The sequence below is a fragment of the Panthera tigris genome, chromosome B1 (genome assembly GCF_018350195.1).
Source record: "Panthera tigris isolate Pti1 chromosome B1, P.tigris_Pti1_mat1.1, whole genome shotgun sequence".
NCBI lineage: Eukaryota > Metazoa > Chordata > Mammalia > Carnivora > Felidae > Panthera > Panthera tigris.
Window position 1 is genome coordinate 182754971 of NC_056663.1, and position 20373 is coordinate 182775343.

Below are 20373 nucleotides of genomic sequence, written 5' to 3' on the forward strand. Positions count from 1 at the left end.
CTATCCATTTCTCACTATGCCACCATGCTAATCTTGGACTTCATCTTTCTGTGTCTGAAGAATCACAGAATTTCAGGGTTAAAAGAAACTACAGAGTTTTTATAGGTCAACTAACCATTTAATAGCTGACTGTCCTCTCAAAGGGGTTTTGTAGCTTAAAACTCTAACTCAGAAACTCTAAACTAGCTTTCTAGCTTAGAAACTCACTACATCCCTACTTAGCCAATTCCATCTTTGAATTATTCCATTAGAAAATTCTTTATTATGAGCTAAAATTGACTACTCTTACCATCTGCCACCATCACAAACACACAAACACACACATAATGTCACAGAAAATAAGCCTAATCCCTTTTCTGTAAGAGACCCTCAAATATTCGAAGAAAACTACTGAGTCTTCCCTAAAAGCTTCTTTTATCAAGGTCACATATATTTACAGATGTTCCAAGTTCTCTTTATATGACAGATTCTTCTCACCACCCTGTCCATTCTTCTCTGGGCAAAGTCTAGTGCAACCAGTCCGCTACTGTAATAACTTCCTAACTGACCTCTCTACTTTGCTCTTTCCACTAGACCCTTGATTCTCAAACTTTTAACCCTCAGGACCCTCAGTCTCTTAAAAATTGAGGATCTGAGAGTACTTTATGTGGATGATATCAACTGATATTTATAGCATAAGAAATTAAAACAGAAAAAAACACATTTGTTTATTATTATGGAATTTCCTCAGAAAATTGGAAACTGAATTACTACATGATGCAGCCATTTCAGTTCTGGGTATATACTCAAAAGGGACTTGAACATATATTTGCACACGCATGTTCATAGCAGCATTATTCACAATAACTAAAATGTGGAAGCAACCCAAGTGTCCACAGACAAATGGATAAGCAAAATATATGTACACACAATGAAATACTACTCAACCCTTAAAAAGGAAGAAAGTTCTAACACATCTACAACATGGATGAACCTTGAGGACATTATGCTAAGTGAAGGTAAGCCAGTCACAAAAAGAGAAATACTATATGATTTTCCATATATGAAGTGCTTACAACAAATTCAAAGTCAACAAAGTCAAATTCATAGAAACAGAAAGTAGAATGGTGGTTGCCAGGGGAGATGGGGAAGGTGGGAATGGAGAGTTAGCGTTTAGGGGGTACCAAGTTCTAGTTTGGGATAATGAAAAAGTTCTGGAGATGGATGGTTTAGTGATGGTCACAAAGCAATGTGAATTAATGAATGTCACCAAACTACACACTTAAAAAGGGTTCAAATGGTAAATTTTATGCATATTTTACCACAATAAAAATTATTTATTAATTCATTTAAAAATAACAATATAAACCCATTATATATTAGCCTAAATATTTTTATTTAAAAAAACTGTATTTTCAGAAACAGAAATTCGTGAGAAAAAGAGGCACTGTTCTACATTTCTACAAATCTTTGATGTTTGGCTTAACTGAATACAGCTGGATTCTTCAATCTGCTGTGATATTCCATCTGTGGCACTGTTATTTTGATTGATGTGTATGAAAAAAATCAGTGTCACACAGAGATGTAACTGGAAAGAGGAGAGTATTTTAATATCCTTTTCAGATATTGTAGATATTCTCCTTTAATAGTATAAATAGTATACCAAAATTTGGCTAGTATTTACCTAAAAATTAGTTGCAATGTGGAATCTGAACATCAATAAACTTTTTATGTTTTATTACATAAACATGCATCATTTTGCCTTGTACTTTAAACCATTCTTCTACCTATACATGATTTCATAACATTATGCATTGATCGTTTTGAATATATGAAGTGATGCAGTAGATCAAAAACAATTTACCAAAAAACATCAAAAAGTAACATTCTTTAACATCACCATCAATATCATCAGAAAAGTGTTTAAATATTGGGAAGCCATCAATTTCACAGTGGTGGATTCAAGCTTGAATTTTATCATTGGCAAGAGATAATAATTTTCCTTGAAATAACAGGTCAATGTTGCTCACTTTAGAGAAAATATCAGCCCAAGTCCGAATGACAATAGTTTGTCAATTGCTCTTTCAAGTAAAAATGGTGTTTCACTTAAAAAGGAGTAGAAGGAGCTGGGCAATTCAGCTCGTATCTCAACGGCAGGAATACTTTTTTCTGGATAATCATATTTCAATACACAGCAGAAGTGTCTTATGCATACTTTCTATTTCCTCAAATAGAATATTGTAAAAATGTGTATTCAAGGAATGAGATTTAATAAAATTAATAATTGTTTACTGTTTCATCAAGGACATTCAAGTAAAACTGACTTTTTTTTTTTTAACCGTGACTATTCAGTGGTGAAGAATACAATGACTACTTTGGTACTACTTTGGAATGAGTTTGGTACCAGTTCTCGGTTTTGAGCTAAGACATTGGCAGTTAAACCCATCACCATTGCTTCTGTGCTGATGCAAATGTTAGCACAATAAACTTTTTAATGGTTGTATTATATAAAATAATTTTGACCTGAAAGGGTCTTAGGGGCCACTGGAGATCCACAGACCATACTTTAAGAACCACTGTGCTAGACTTTAGCTTTCTTGAGGACAGCTGTCTTTCACAATTAGATATTTGCCCTGCCATACAGATGAGTCCTTCCAATAAAATGTATCCCTAGTAATAACTCTTTTTCTGGAAAAGACACCCAATTTAGATTCTTCTGGGTAGTCAAGGGAGGGGCAAAAGTTTCTCTTGAGCCTGAAAGATCTTGACTGTCTTCAGCTCAAAACAGTCCATGTACCAATGCGGCACATTTTGGAGAGACTTGTTCTGAACTCCTTCACTCTCAGGAAGTGTCCTACAACAGAAAACTTCTTGCTGTGCCTACATTAGGAATTCACTCCAATTTTCCATCTTGAGTGCTACCTAAACCTTCTCTGTCCTGAGCTGTGTCCTTTCAGTCCTTTCAGTATATTTATATCCTACTTATTTACAGTCTTCTTTCAATAATTAATTGAACCCTTCCTATGTGCCAGTTGCTGAACATAAAAGAAAAGACACCATTCTCCCTCACTCAAGGAACTCACAAGGTATTGAGGGACATGAAAAGCTGAGGTGCCTAGCTGGTTCAGTCAGTAGAGCATGCGACTCTTGATCTCAGGGTCATGAGTTCGAGCCCCATGTTGGGGATTACTTAGAATTTTTAGAGAGATTCTTAAATTGCTGTAGAGATTACTTAGAATTTTTTTTAAAAAAAGAAAAAGTGTGATAAATAAATGCTCTTTCCCACATCAATCTGCAAACATGCTTATCATTAATATCACTGTTTTAGATTTTATCTAATTTCTTCCATCACCACAGAAGAGAGGTTTGATTAAAACATGTTGAATTGGGTATCCCCAGTCCTTCCAAATACTTTTGGTTCTTTCTGAAACTGTAGACCATCTCTGTTTCTATAATGCAAGTAGTCCCAGTGGACATGCATTGTAGCCAGGAATGAGTTTTAGTTACAAATTGGAAATTTTGGCTCTGTGCAAGCTGACCATGCCTTAACAATCTGTGTTGTATAATTCAAGCCCTGCTCTGGGTTCTCTCACCTGAAGATGTAGCCCTCCTTGGTTTTCTTTTGCTGACATCCCACAGCTGACTCACTTCTCTGCTACCACTGGGTGTCTTATCCCCCTTATTCCATATCTTCTTAGCTTCCTTTCATAATACACTTAATGACTGAATCAGTCCTCGGTTCACATTTAGTAACCAATCTTTTCCCTCTCACTTCAGCTTGGCCTTCCCTAATCCAAAAACCCTACCTGATCTTCTCTAATCAATCCGGTGCTGAAATAAAATGCAGAGATATACTTACTCAAAGCAAACCCATATGTTAATAGTTATCTTATCCCTCAAGTACATAAATTCTATAAGACGTTCCTTATTTTGAAATTCTATACACCATAATTCATGTCTTCACTGTTTTTAGAAGGTAGGGGAGGGACAGCAAAATATCCCCCAAATTGAGAAGGCACTTTGAGAACAGAAATGAAACCCCACAAAGTTTACACAGAGTTTTACCGGGTAACTTACTGACAGGGTGGATCAGGCAGACGACGATTCAGGTGCTGTATATTTATTCTCCATAAAGTCTAGACCTTAGTGTGACCTTAGGTTTTATAGCGTAACAGGATGTGTAGGACACTGTAGTGAGTTCAAAGAGTCTGCATGCCCCTAATTGACAGCTAAACTTTAGATCTTGTGGCACAACTGTGCATCGGGAAAGAGAAAAATTATGTTATCTTTAATGGATTCATGAGAGGTCAAAGCAACCCTCCCCTCATCCTAGCCTTGGTGGGCATTTCTAAGTTTTATATATTAATCCCCAAGGGGCCAGGAACACATAACCCCAGGAGAGGTGATCCAGTGAACATGAACAAAATGAAGGGCCAAAGATGGAGTCAGTATTGTCATCACTCCTACAATTGTCTTACTTTCCAGGATTAAAGGACACAACAAACGCCAAGACAGATATGGGTAAGGATGATACTCTTCCCTGGTTCACACACCAAACACCATCAGAGTCCCTAAATTATTAATTTTTATATCGACTGTAGTAGTCTAATCTGAAGCTTAACCATATATATGCCATATCCCACCCTAGAGGGAAAAAAAACAGACAGAAGACAGTAAGCCCTACTCATGGCACAGGCCTATCAATACCAATATATGTTCTATCTATACATGTCTTAAAGAAAATATATTTAATTAAAATCTATTTAAATCCATGAAATATTCATTTCTCTATAATAAATGATAAATGAATGTCAGTTCCTTCTCTCCTTTTTATGATCTCTAAATTCTCTATATATGTATATATTTCTGATAATGATAAATAAAAAACAATATTTGAGATATAATTCCATAAGGTTCTTAGTGAGGGACACTAGCACTGAGATGCTCTGGGGTTCTGAACTTATGACAACATCCTGTCAGTTATATTATTCCTTCCCTCTCCAAAGCCTATCTTCTTTCAGTTTCCTTCCTTTTACAATTCTATTATTCATAATAACAATCTGAGCAACAAGACTTATTAAACACTTAATGGAATGGAAATAACATTTGAGGTTTTACACAACATCCATTTTAAATACAAGTAATGAATGATACAAAATAACAATGTTGATCTTGGTGCTAAATATCAAATTTGAATTAAGCTATCACTCTAGTGTCTAGAGGATGAGCGAGCAAATTCAATTTTAAGATGGAAGTCGACCTGGGGCGCCTGGGTGGTTCAGTCGGTTGAGCATCCGACTTTTGATTTTGGCTCAGGTCATGATCTCAGGGTGGTGAGATCAAGCCCTGCATCAGGCTCCATGCTGAGTGTGGAGTCTGCTTAAGATTCTCTCTCTCTCTCTACCCCTGCCCCTCTCCCCTGCTCGCACTCCCTAGCTCTTAAAACCACCACCAACAACAAAACAAAAAAACAAAAAAACAAACAGGTGCAGGTTGACTTTATAACAAAATAACTCAGGAAAACTCAGAAATCAAAAAACACAACCTCTTTCCAGAAACACAAAATCCCATGTTACCATGCTAAGATCTTAGATAATTAAACTTTAATCTACAAAAGAATACATTAAAATGCACTTTAATTATAATGTTAAAACAGAAGTGTTAATGGTAGACTTTCTTTTGCTAAAGAAAGTCTAAAAATCATTTGTATTTGTCTTTGAAATCTTCTGTGCGATTTTAATTTTCTAGTTAAGTTGAACCAATACTGTTCTAGCACTTCCACAGTATACTTAGACAAAATGAAGACAGTATGGAAAATGCTGGTGGCAGAAAACTGCCCTCATGGTTAAAATTGTAAAGGCACGTAACAAATAAACAGTCACTTGTTTAAAAGCATGTTATTAAAACTGATTGTCAAGTTGCCTTTTAAGAGTTAGCTTATTTCTATTAAATGTCCGCAGTAGAGAATATACGCTAAGGAAAAGTTGTTATTACATATTTTTTCAAGCCCAAGATTACTTTAATATTAAAACATCTATAATTATATTCTTTTAAAGTATAAATCTATAACATTATATCTTTTACTTTATGTATCACAAGAACCAGCCAAATGTAAGTTGAGTTCCCATGAACTCATCATCTCCTTACCCTGCTTTATCTTTCTTTCTCTTACCTTGCCCTATTTTTTATTATACCGAAGCAATTTACTGATGTTACATTATCCTTTATTTAAAATTCCAAGACCTGGGGCGCCTGGGTGGCTCAGTGGGTTGAGCATCTGACTTAGGCTCAGGTCATGATCTCACCATTCCCGAGTTCAAGCCCCACATCTGGCTCTGTGCTGACAGCTCAGAGCTTGGAGCCTGTTTCGGATTCTATGTCTCCCTCTCTGTCTCTGCCCCTTCCTCACTTGTGCTCTGTCTCTCTCAAAAATAAATAAGCATTAAAAAATTAAAAAATAAATAAATAAAATAAAATAAAATAAAATAAAATTCCAAGACCTGAAACCTTTGAAAAACAAAGTCTTTTCATAACTGAATTGATAGCATAATGGGTCCTGACTTGAACTCACTTAGTGGCAAAATCTGATCTGACCTGAATTGACATGAGACTATTTATAGTCCTTATTTATCACACTTAGTATGAAAATTCACACATTTTGCTGCAGAAATATTAATTTACATAATTACAAGGTGCTACAAGACCATGGTAGAGATAGTAAATAACATAGAAGAATATGCATGAATTACCTTTATAAAATTAGAAAAAAATTTGAATTCCAAAACATATCTGGCCCCAGGTTTTAGATAAAAGACTGTGGACCTGTATTTATTTATAATACTATCATTTCTCCATGATAGCAGAACTTTATTTTATTCACTGTTGTATCCCCAGGGAGTAGAATTGTGCCCAACATATACTAAATGCTCAATAAATACTTACTGAATAAGCAAATAAAAAATCGTATTTAATTAATATAAATGGAGTTCAAAATAGAAAGAGACAAAAATACTTCCTTGGGACAGTAATCTCCAAATAAGGTTATATCATACACAGGTCTTGAATCTCTTATTTGCAATTCTGAAATACGAACAGCTTTGAAAACAAAGAATTTGTCATCATTGCTTATTTTCTAGAACTTGAAGTTTTCTTATAAATTAAGAAACAACTATTAACTTATTAGAGCTCAAGCTTGAATAAAAAGAAATCCTTAAAGGAAACACATTTTCAAAGAAAAGCAGAGTCTCATGTAAGACTTTGAACGCCTTATAAGTAAAGATGCTTTCAGCAATCTTTTATCGCCCAGTAAAGTATCTGGCACACAGTAGCTACTCCACATATGCTGTTCAAGTTAACATTAAAAAGGAAGAATCTGATAAATATCATAGGACTTCACTCCTATGTGGAATCTGAGAAACAAAAAAGATGAACATAGGGGAAGGGAAGCAATAATAAGATAAAAACAGAGAGGGAGGCAAACTGTAAGAGAATCTTAAGAGAACAAACTGAGGGTTGCTTGGAGGGGTGTTGGGTGGGGGATGGGCTAAGTGGGTGATGGGCACTAAGGAGAGCATTTGTTGGGATGAGCACTGGGTGTTATATGCAAGTGAGGAATCACTAAATTCTACTTCTGAAACCATTATTACACTATCTGCTAACTAACTTGGACTTAAATAAAACTTAAAAAATATTAAAAAGAAAACTCTAGATTTATTCTATTTCCTAAATACATGTTGAGCACCTGGCTCACACAGTCATTTTGCTAGGTGTAGGATAGAGCAGAACAATGCAGACATACTCTCTTCCTGCTTTCATGAAACTTACACTTTAATGAGGAAAGCAGACATTTCAAAAATAAATACAGGGGCACCTGGGGGGCTCAGTCAGTTAAGCATCCAACTTCAGCTCAGGTCACAATCTCCTGGTTCGTGAGTTTGAGCCCTGCAATGGGTTCTCCGCTGTCAGCTCGGAACCTGCTTCAGATCCTCTGTCTCCCTCTCTGCCCCTCCCCCACTCTCTCTCTCTCTCTCTCAAAAATAAACAAACCAAAAAATAAAATAAAATAAAAAATAAATGCAGGCGTGATAAATATTACAAAAAAGAAACTTCCAGGTACTACAGGCCACTAAACTGGGAGGTTATGTGAGACCTACAAAGTTTGGATGGTCATGGCTGAAAGAGTAGAGTGAAGAACAGTATCACCAAGCTTTGTAGGCATAATCAAGGATTTTGAACATTTTTCGAAGGGCCCTAATAAGCAGTGAGGGTATTAAGCAATCTTACTTGGACTTTCAAGGAATGCTCAGGCTTATGTTTACTGAGAACTTACTATGTGCCAGGCATATTATCTTGTTCAATCCGCACAAATGAGACTTATGTTTCTAAGTTGATGGAGGAGCTGATCAGCAGACCTGCAGAGAACAGCTAGTAAAGCCTGGGAGCAAAATCAACTATCTGAAGGCAGAAGAGAGTTGCTGAGAGAACAAGAACTAAAGTAACAGAAAGGGAAACATCTTGAGAGATGAACTGGTGTCTATAGCCATGTCTTCCCTGGAATCATTCTGAGCACAGACAAGAGGTTGAGAATCAATACAAACCCAGTACAAAGTAGGGCTACCAACAGTGGACAGAGAAATAAGGAGAGCTTTGCCCCAGACTTGGAGATCTTAAGCACATAGCTTTGATTTGTCCTCAAGAAATTTTTTTGAATACTGGGATTCTGCAGAGTAGAAAGCTAAAAACCTAAGCAGGAAACCTCTGAAAAGTTTTTTTAAGTCTGACAAGAAAGATTAGACATTGGGACCCAAAGGGAAAAGGACCTCTAGAATACATCATATTCTTAGTTGAAACCCTTGGAGAGTCAGGAAAAAAAAATAGAGGAAGATTGAGCCTAAGAGTCTAAAACTCAGCCTCAATACAGAACATTCCCTAATTGGATTATGGTAACCAGTCACAAGACTATCTCCCCAGTGGAGAAGAGGGTGAATCCTCAATAAAGTTAGATATCATCTAGAGGCTTTACAGTTTTTTGTACACAATGTCTAGCATCAAATAAAAATTTACTAGTCACACCAACAGACAAAATTAAATGAACAAAGCTAAGAGAAAATAACACCATAAACAGATATCTACACGTGATCTAGATATTGGTGTTAACTGACAAGGACTTTAAAATAATTATGAATTATATGTTTTTTGAAAAAGAGGAAAAAATGGACAAAATAGATGAAAAGCAGATAATTTTACCTGAGAATTGGAAAACATAAAAAAGAAACATCTGGAAATTCTGAACTGAAAAATACACCATGTGAATAAGAACGCATTAGATGGATTCACCAGGAGATATGAAAATAGCCTAAACAGGATTAGTGAAGTGGAGGATGAAAAGAAAAGATCCACAGATCTTTTGCATCCACAGATGCACGGAGAAAAAAAAAATAATGGAAAACACAGAAAAAGAGTACTGGATACAAGTGGGATTCAGTGAAAAGTCTAACATGTATAAATCAAAGTCTCAGAAAGAGAGGAGAGAGAAAATGTGGCAGAATAAATATTGGAACAAATAATGGCCAAGAATTTTCCAAAACTGGTGAAAAGATATCAACCCCAGATTTAATAAGCCCCACAAACTCAAACCAGAATAAATTAAATAATAATAATACAAACAACAATATAAACAACAATACAATAATTCAAACAACAAATAATAAAACAAACAAATAATAATAACACACCAGAGCACATTTTAACAAAACTACCAAACACCAAAAACATAAACGTTAAAAGCAGTCAGGGTATGCTGGGGTGGGGCATACCAGTGGATAACAAAAAAATTAATGTCTGACTTCATAAAACAGACACCAAAATCCCCCCCCCAAAAAGTCTCAACATGGCTGAAAAAAAAATTACTACCAACTTTGAAAGCTATATGCATAAAAAAATCCTTCAATAATGAAGATGAAATAAAGACATCATCAGACAAATATAACTGAAGAATTCATCACCAAGAAACTAAAGATAGTTATAATAAAAGAAAAATAATCTCAGGGTAAATATGGAAATATAGACAGAAATGAGCAAAAAAAGGATAAAAATGTGGTTAAATATGAGTAAATATGGACTATTGATGCTACAAAACAATAATAGCAATGTCTTGAGGGATTTAAATTACACACAAAAGGCATGGCAAAAATAACAAAAGGAAAAAGCCATAAATGAGTAAAGTGTTCTAAGTTCTAGAATTATATAAAAGGGAACTAGTAAAAGTAATAATTTATTTGAGATTTATGCATTACATATATAATTGATATGAGATTAATCAAAAATAAATTTTGTAACATCTAGGGTAGCTATTTAAAGAACAGTAAAACAATGTGTAACTAACACATTAACAGAGAGAAAAATAATAAAACATTTGAATAACAGTTGAATAATCAGAAAAATACAGAAAACATAATATAAAGCAAATAGATCAATTAAAAAAACAAATATTAAGACAGGAAATACAAACGCAATATATCAGTAAATTCATTGAATGTAAATAGACTAAACAATACAACTAAAAGACAATGGCTGTGGGGCTCCTGGGTGGCTCAGTCAGTTAAGCGTCCAACTTCGGCTCAGGTTATGATCTCACGGTACATGAGTTCAAGCCCCACGTCAGTCTCTGTGCTGACAGCTCAAAGGCTGGCGCCTGCTTCAGATTCTGTATCTCCTCTCTCTCTGTGCCCCTCCCCTGCTCACTCTCTGTCTCTCTCTCAAAAATAAACATTAAAAAAAATTTTTTTAAAAAGACAATGGTTATTAGACTGGATTTAAAAAATAACTATATTTTGCCAATGGTTTCAACAGACACATCTTAAATACAGTCACAGAAGGGGTGAAAATAAAAGTATGGAAAAAGTCATACTATGCAACCACTAACCAAAGAAAGCTAGTATAGGTACACTAACATCAGCAAAACAGATTTTAAGGCAAAAAATTCACTAGAAATAAAGGACATTTCATAATGACTAAGGGGTTAGGCCATCTAGAAGATATCACAATATAAATCTTATACAACCAATAAAATAGCCTTAAAATATAGAAAGCAAAAAATTGAGTGTTAAAGACATAGACAAAGATACAATCACAGTGGGAGATTTTAACATATTTCTTTCAATAGCTGATAAAATAAGCAGAAAAAATTCAGTAAGATTATAGAAAAGGTGAACAGCATAATTAACAAGTAGACCTCAGTGGCATATCTCATTGAACCAACAGTGACAGTATACACATTTTTTTCCTAGTGCACATGGAACACTTAGCAAAATTGATTATATACTGGGTTATAAAGCAAGTCCCTAAAATTTTACATAAATAGAATATCTCAATTGCTTAGAAACTAAGCAATATACTTTAGAATACCCTTGGGTCAAATTTAAAATTACAAAAAATATTATAAAATATTTTGAATGAAAGGATAATGAAAATATGATTCATTAAAACTGTGGGATACAGTTAAAGTAGTGCTTAGAGGGAAAATTATAACCTTAAATACATATTTTAGAAACGAAGAATGGTTTCAAGTCCTTGATGTATACTTCCATTTCAAGAAACTAATAACAACAGAAACCAAACAACCAAAACCAGAACAAAACAAAACAAAACAAAACAAAACAAAAAAACCCAGCAAATCAATCCTAAAGAAAGTGAGAAGCAATTAATAATAAAGATATGATACAAACTTAAGGCAAAATCAGCAAAGCCGAAATTGTTTTTGATGAGATTAATACAACTGAGAGACCCCTAGCAAAACTGTTCAAACACACACACACCACACATGCATGCACACAAATTACCACTATCAGAAATTGTAATAGAATTTTCAGACATTAAAAAGAAATATAACGTTGGGAGTGCAAGCTGGTGTAGCCACTCTGGAAAACAGTATGGAGGTTCCTCAAAAAACTAAAAATAGAACTACCCTATGACCCAGCAATTGCACTACTAGGCATTTATCCACGGGATCCAGGTGTGCTGTTTCAAAGGGACACATGCACCCCCATGTTTATAGCAGCACTATCAACAATAGCCAAAGTATGGAAAGAGCCCAAATGTCCATCGATGGATGAATGGATAAAGAAGATGTGGGGGCGCCTGGGTGGCTCAGTCGGTTGAGCGTCCGACTTCGGCTCAGGTCATGATCTCACAGCTTGTGGGTTCGAGACCCGCGTCGGGCTCTGTGCTGACTGCTCAGAGCCTGGAGCCTGTTTCAGATTCTGTGTCTCCCTCTCTCTCTGACCCTCCCCCGTTCATGCTCTGTCTCTCTCTGTCTCAAAAATAAATAAACGTTAAAAAAAAAAAAATTAAGAAGATGTGGTATATATATATACATACATACAATGGAGTATTACTTGGTAATCAAAAAGAATGAAATCTTGCCATTTGGAATTACGTGGATGGAACTGGAGGGTATTATGCTAAGTGAAATTAGTCAGAGAAAGACAAAAGTCATATGACTTCACTCATATGAGGACTTTAAGAGACAAAACAGATGAACATAAGGGAAGGGAAACAAAAATAATATAAAAACAGGGAGGGGGACAAAACAGAAGAGACTCATAAATATGGAGAATAAACTGAGGGTTACTGGAGGAGTTGTGGGAGGGCGGATGGGCTAAATGGCTAAGGGGCACTAAGAAATCTACTCCTGAAGTCATTGTTGCACTACATGCTAACTAATTTGGATGTAAATTTTAAAAAATAAAAAATAAAACAAGTTTAAAAAAAAAAGAAATATAAGTTTATCATAAAAAAATTTAGGCAAATTCCCTGAAAAACACAACTTATCAAAACTCACAATAAAAGGAATAGAAAATCTTAATATTCCTATATATATTAAAACTTAATGTTATTAAAAATCTTGCCAATATGATATTAAAGAATAAGAACGAAGTTGGAGGCCTGACACCACCCAACTTCAGCTTAGTACAAAGCTACTGAAATCAAGACAGTGTGGTAATGGTGAAAAATTAGACAAACAGATCAATGGAATGGATTAGAGATCCAGAAATACCAAAACAAACATAGCCAACTGATCTATGACAAAGGAGCAAATGCAATTTTTTGAATTTGTTTTTGAAGAGCAAAGACAGTCTTTTCAACACGTCAACAAGTTGTCCTCAAACAATTTGACAGCCACATACAAAAAAAAAAATCTAGATACATACCTCATACCCTTCACAAAAATTAACTCAAAATGGATCACTGACCTAAATTCAAAGCCCAGAATTAGAAGACTTCTAAAAGATAAGATAAGAGAAAACCTAACTGACCCTGGGTTTGTCAATTAATCTTTAGACACACCAAAAGCACAATCCATAAAAGAAAAAAATGATAAGTTGGATTCCATTAAAATTTAAAATCTTCTTTGCAAAAGATATTGTTAAGAGAATGAAAAGACTAGCCCCCGATTGGAAGAAAATACTCGTAAAACACATAATGGATACAAAAAAAAAAATTGTACCCAAAATATATAACAAACTCTTAAAATTCAACAATAAGAAAGAACATACAATTTAAAAATGGGCAAAAGATCTGAACAGACACCTCACCAAAGAAGGTATACAGATCGCAAATACACATCTGAAATGATGCACAGTGTTATATGTCATTAAAGAACTGCAAATTAAAACAACAGGAAGATTATCACATCTATCAGAATGGTTAAAATCTAAAGCACGGGTAACACAAATGCTGGTGAAGATGTGGAGCAACAGAAACATTTCCTTACTGCTAATGAGAGAGTAATATGGTACAGCCGCGTTAAAAGATAACTTGTCAGTTTCCACCAAAGTTCATCATAGTCTTATCATACAGTCTAGCAGTTATGCTCCTTGGCATTTAACCAAGTGAGTGGGAAACTTACATCAACACAAAAATCTACACAGGAATGTTTTACCAGTTTTCGCTGCCAAAACTTGGAAGCAACCAAGATGTCCTTCAATAGAATGTATAAACTGTGATACATGCACATAATAGAATATTATTCCAAAGGGAAAAAACAGCTATCAAGCCACAAAGAGACATAGGGGAAACACATTGCATATTACCAAGTGAAAGAAGCCAGTTTGAAAAGGCTACATACTGCATGAGTCCAACTATATGACATTCTCAAAGGTGAAACTATAGAGACAGAAAAGTCAGTGGTCACCAGGGGCTTGGGAGGAAAGGAGGGAGGAGGGGTAGGTGGGACACAAAGGATTTTTAGGACAGTGCAAGTATTCTACCAGATACTGAAATAGTGAATATATGACATTATACATTTGTCAAAACCATTAGAACTGTACAACACAAAGAGTGAATCCTGATGTGAACTACAGATTTTATTTAATAATTGTATATCAATATTTATTCACCAATTGTAAAAAAAGTACCACATTAATGCAAGATGTTAATAATAGGGGAAACTGTGTGCAAGGGAAATGGGAATATATGGGAATTCTGTTATCTTCTGCTCAGTTGGCTGTAAACTTAAAACTATTCTAAACAGTAAAGTCTGCTAGGGGCTCCAGGGTGACTCAGTGGGTGGGTTGAGTGACCGACTCTTGATTTCAGCTCAAGTCATGATCCCAGGGTCATGTGCTCAAGCCCCAAGTAGGGCTCTGCACTGAGCGTGGAGGCTGCTTAAGATTCTCTCTCTCCCTCTCTGCCTCACTCCTCTGCTCACACTTTCTCTAAAAAAAAAAAAAAAAAAAAAAAAAAATACAAGGGCTACTGGGTGGCTCAGTTGGTTAAGCATCCAGCTCTTAGTTTTGGCTCAGGTCGTGATCTCCTGGTTTGTGTGCTTGAGTCTCACGTTGGGCTCCACACTGACAGCTTGTGTGCTCGCTCTCTCTCTCAAAATAAATAAATAAATAAATAAATACATAAATACATAAATAAATAAATAAATAAATAAACAAACCTTAAAAAATAAAGTTAAAAATAAAAAATAAAGTCTGCTAATTAAAAAAACAAAACAAACAAACAAACAAAAAGCAACCTTCCCCAAAGGAAGTCTAAGACACCGACTTCACTGGAGAATTCTTCCAAACACCTAAGAAAGAAAGAATACAATCTCATAACACTCTTACAGCAAACAAAAAATAAAAAAGGAGGGACCTCTTCTCTTATTCATTTCATCAGGTCAGCATAACCTTGATATAAAGCTTGTCAAAGACGTTACAAGAAAGGAAAATTACAGAGCAATTTTTCTCATGGACATAGATGCAATCCTCCAACATTTATTATTGGAGTTCTACTAATACACAGGATGTCGAAAGCCAGTACAAGGGCATGCCTCTCCCACCCTAACAATGAGAAAAAGCGGTATAATCTACCCAATCATAACTTTTGAACCCACCAGAAAATTGAAGTTGTAGGACAACCAAATGAATTAAATTTCAAAGAATAACAAGTCCCTCCAAGGACAGATGGGACTCCAAACTATTTTACTTTGGCAGAGCACAGGAGGAAAAGGAAACTACCACACAAGCAAGAAGAAATACAGCTAAAATTTTAACTATAGTAGACTGCATGTGGGGTAATATGTCCGTTTAGAATAACTAGGAGCTCAAAACACAAGGGGAATTTACACTCACTTTCATGCTCTTTTCCATGGGTCTCCCACCCAAGAGAATGGGGGCAGAGCAGAGAATGGGCAGAGCCCTTTTTCGTGACACAGGTGCACAGAAGGGATAAGCTGTCACTCCAGCACAGGAATAAAACCATGCTACCTTCTCTAAACTCTCCTCTCACATGAGGAAATGACCTTAAACCTCTGAGAGAGGGTTCAGAAAACATCCCACTCTAACGACAAGGCAATAATTGTTTCTGGGGGTGAGATAGACGCAAAAATGATCTTACTCATGGTAAAGTAAAAATCAATCAATCAATCCAACTCTCTTGGGCCCAGGATCCTACACCAGTACAAAGCAGAAGTGAGCCAGCTCTAGGGAGGTCAGGAATCTCTCTTTCATCCATCATCTGCCACAGATACAAGGCAGAGTTTGGCTGCCAAGAAGAGAAGAAGAAGGAACACTGAGAAAGACCCATTCCCAAGGCAAATGGACTGTATATTAGAGAATGCCTGTATCTACCATGAGCTTAGGACTGAGTAACAACTTTCTACTGCTAAGAGAAAGATAAGGGTAGGGAGAGAGACTTCTCTCCGTGGCACAAGCAAGCAGAGGCAGATGAAAGCACAGGATGTAGTACAATGAGAAAAACCTTCCAGTAGTCCAGAACCCTTTCTAAGCACAAGGTTACAGCAGCCCACCAAATTTGAAGCCTATAGTACACTGAAGCTATTGACAGTAGTAACAAAACCCAAGCCTAGCTTGACTCCCACTGTACTGACTTCCATACTCAGTAAGCCTCCATACTCACTTGAACAAAATTGCCAATCTACTTGACCTAATTGACACTTACAGAATACCCAGAGCAGAATGCTCATTCTTTTCAAATACATATGGAATATTCAACAAGTAAATAACCTGAACTGCCCTGAGTATATTTACTTAACTTTTTTATTAAAAATGATCCCACAAAGAAAACTCCAGGCCCCAGTGACCTTACTGGGAATCCTACCAAATATTTAAGAAGGAAAAATATTAATTCTATACAAATGCTTCCAGAAAATAGGAAAGAGGGAACATTTCCCAACTCAGTTTATGAGATCAGCATTACCTGATAAAATTAGAAAAAGTTTTATAAAACTATACACCAATATTTTTCATGAAAATATCCACAAAATCTTCCAAAAATATTAACAAATTGAATAAAAAATGTACATGTGGATAATGCATCATAACTAAATGGAATTTATCTCAAGAATGCAAAATTGGTTCAACATTCAAAACCAATCAGTGTTGTTCACCATATCAACATGAGCATCTCTACAGACACAAGAAAAGTATCTCACAAAATTCAACAGCCATTCATAATAAAACTCTGAGAAAACAAGCAATTAAAGAGAGCTTCCTCAACCTAATAGAACACATCTATATACCACTGCAGTAGAGGCACTAGCCAGTGCAACAAGACAAAAAAAAGAAAGAAGAAAAGGCATACAGACTGTAAGGAAGAAGTAAAATTGTCTTTATTCACATATGACACATGTGCTTGGAAAATCCTATGCAACCTACAAAAAGTGGTACTATAACTAACAAGCAAGTTTAGTGAGGTCACAAGATACAAGGTAAATATACAAATATCAATCTTATTTCTGCATACTGACAACAAACAAGTGGAAAATGAAATGAGAAAAAATTTATAATAGCATTTATAATAGCATCAAGAAAACAAGAAATACTTAGGGGAAAATCTAAACAAAATATGTGCAAGGTTTGTATACTGAATTATAAAACACCAACAAGAGAAAATAAAGAAAATAGAAATAAAGAGACAAAATGTGTTCATAGGCAGAAAATTCAATGTTGTTACCATGTCAATTCTCCCAAAATTGACCTACAGATTCAACATATTCCCAATCCAAATCCCAGTAAACTTTTTGTAGTAATTTGCAAGATGATTCTAAACTTTAAATGGAAAGACAAAGGATCTGGAATAACCAAAACAATTTTGAAACAGAGGAACAAAGCTGGAAAACTAAATATCTGATTTCAAGACTTACTTTAAAGTTACAAAAATCAAAACAAATAGATCAGTGGAACAGATTAAAGAGCCAGAAACAGGGGTGTGTGTGTGTGTGTGTGTGTGTGTGTGTGTGTGTGTGTGTGTTACTAAGTTAATTTTCAACGAAAGAACCAACGAAACTAGTGGAGAAAGGATAGGTGGTCAACAAATAGGTAATGGAAATAGGTACAATATTGGACATCTATCTATCTATACCAAAAAGTTAACTCAAGGGGTGCCTGGATGGCTCAGTCAGTTGAGCATCTGACTTCAAGTTCAGATCATGATCTCACAGTTGGTGGGTTCAGTCCCCACGTCGGGCTCTGTGCTGACAGCTAGCTCAGAGCCAGGAACCTGCTTTGGATTCTGTGTCTCCCTCTCCCTCTGCCTCTCCCCTGCTTTCTCTCTCTCTCTCTCTCTCTCTCTCTCTGAAATAAATAAAACATAATTTTTTTTAATTAACTCAAAATGCATCACATATATAAATGTAAAAACTAAAACCATAAAACTTCTAGAACCAACCTTAGGAGAAACTTTTTGAGGCCTTGGGTTAGGCAAAGATTCATAGGCACAGCACAAAAACACAAATCACAAAAGAAGAAACTGATAAAAAAAAATTGCCATCAAAATAAAAAAAGTTTTGCTCTTTGAAACATCCAGTTAAGGAAATGAAAAGATAAAGCCACAGATTGACAGAGAATATTTCCAAGATGCTTATCTGTTAAAAGACTTGTGTCATATATAAAGAATACTTACAATTCAACAATGAAATAACAATTAAAAAATTTTTTAATGTTTATTCATTATTGAGAGACAGAGAGAGACAGAGCGCGAACATGGGAGGGGCAGAGAAAGGGGGAGACGCAGAGTCCGAAACAGGTTCCAGGCTCTGAGCTAGCTGTCAGCACAGAGCCTGAGGCGGGGCTCGAACTCACGAGCTGTGAGATCATTGCCTGAGCGGAAGTCGGACGCCCAACTGACTGAGCCACCCAGGCGCCCCAACAAACAATTTTTTTTAATGGGCAAAAGATTTGCACAAACTACATCATCAAAGAAGGTATTAACATATAGTAAGATGCTCAATATTAGTCATAAAGGCAATGCAATTAAAACCACAATAGGATATCATTATGCTCCCACCAGAGGAGTGTAATTAATAAGTAAAAATTAATTAATAAAAACTGGTATCAAGTACTAGCAAGGAGGCAGAGCAACTGAAACCCTCATAACTGTTGGTGGAAATGCAAAGTGATACAGCCACTCCGGCAAAGTTTGGCAGATTCTTACAGAATTAAACATACACTTAACCATGGAACTCAGGATTTCCACTCCTAGGTATCTATCCAAAAGAAAAGAAAGATATTCAAGCAAAAAGCTGTATCAAAATGTTTAACCAACTGAGCCACCCAGGCGCCCCTAAAGCTGTATCAAAATGTATACATCCGCTTTATTCAAAATCTCTATAACCGAAAACGGCCCACAACTATAACTGAAAATGCCCAGCAACTAATAAACGGATAAACAAACAGTACATCCAAACACTGAAATATTACTCAGCAATCAAAAGGAACAGAGTTAGTGAAATACCAAAATGTGAATAAATTTCAAAAGCCTTATGCCGAATGACAGAAACCAGACACACAACTTTACACACGGTACGACTCCATTTATAAGACCTTCACACAAAAAGATCTCCTGATCAATCTCTGCCTCCAAAGAACTAGGCACGTTAGAAAATACTCAGGAAATGCCGGGTGGAGCGATAAAGTAAGAAATCACTGCAGAGAGGGCACAGTGCAAGAAGGTGACAGATTGCCGGAAAGCAAAAAGGCACCTGGGGCGGGGGTCCAAACCCACCCACAGGACGAAAAATGTGAGAGAAGACGTGGTCCAACGCATCGCTACTGATTCCAGCAGCTTAAAAAATTAGACCTTGGAAAGGGCTGCAGTATGAATGAAGAGCCTGGGCGCTCTCGGGCCTAAAGAAAGGCGGGATGCGCCCCACCCTCCTCTAAAAATCCACTGCACCACGCGCGAGGCTGAGCCGGTGGAGTTTACACCTGCAAGGGAGGTTCCTCGGTGCCCGGGGGCCGAGCTGGGGAGACCAGAGGCGGGCTCCGGCTTGGGTGAGCGGGGTGCAGGAGACCAGGCATCGCCGCGGCCCCGCCCGTCTCCATCCTTCCCCACTCGGCCTCACTCACCCAGGCCTGCCGTTCCAACTGAGCGTACAAATTGGAGCCCTTGAGCTTTTGGACTATCTGGGCAATAACGAGAGAAAGATCCGACTCCTCCTGCAACATTTCCCCTGCCCTAGCCCGCCAAGCCGCGGGGACAGGCTGGCGCGGAGAGAACGGACTACGGGGTCCCACTCGGGGCCAGTGACACTTCTCCGGGACCTTCTGATGCCGGGACTCCTTCGGCGGGCGTTACCAGGCAACTGCCGGGCCGTGAGTCCGTTCCTCTCTTGTCCCCCCGGCGGCTCAAGGTCCCGGCGCTTGCGTTCCGCTGGCGGAAAAACGTCCCGGCTGGGGGTAGTTTTTCATGCCATTGTTCCTGCTTATTGTACCTCTTCCAGAGCTGCAGCGCCTCTGATGCGCAAGGGGAACTCAGAGTCGTGTATTTTTGTGTTTTATTATAATGGATCCTTTCCTTTCCACCTTTCAGTCTCTGCAGAAACAGGGCTGTGCACACAGTTACGTGGAAAAATTACTCCCAAGGATTATCAGGTTCTTGGGT

The 20373-nt window shown here is 36.8% G+C and overlaps 1 protein-coding gene across 1 annotated transcript in view; it reads right to left on the reverse strand.

Moving 5' to 3' along the window:
• The window catches only part of TBC1D19 (TBC1 domain family member 19), a 145818-nt gene extending 125713 nt beyond the window's left edge, over window positions 1–20105 (reverse strand). Inside the window, exon 1 of the mRNA XM_007091122.3 lies at window positions 19839–20105. Coding sequence (XP_007091184.1) covers window positions 19839–19937 — 99 coding nt within the window. The 5' untranslated portion in view covers window positions 19938–20105. The remainder of the gene's footprint in view (window positions 1–19838) is intronic.
• Between the last annotated feature and the right edge of the window lie 268 nt (window positions 20106–20373).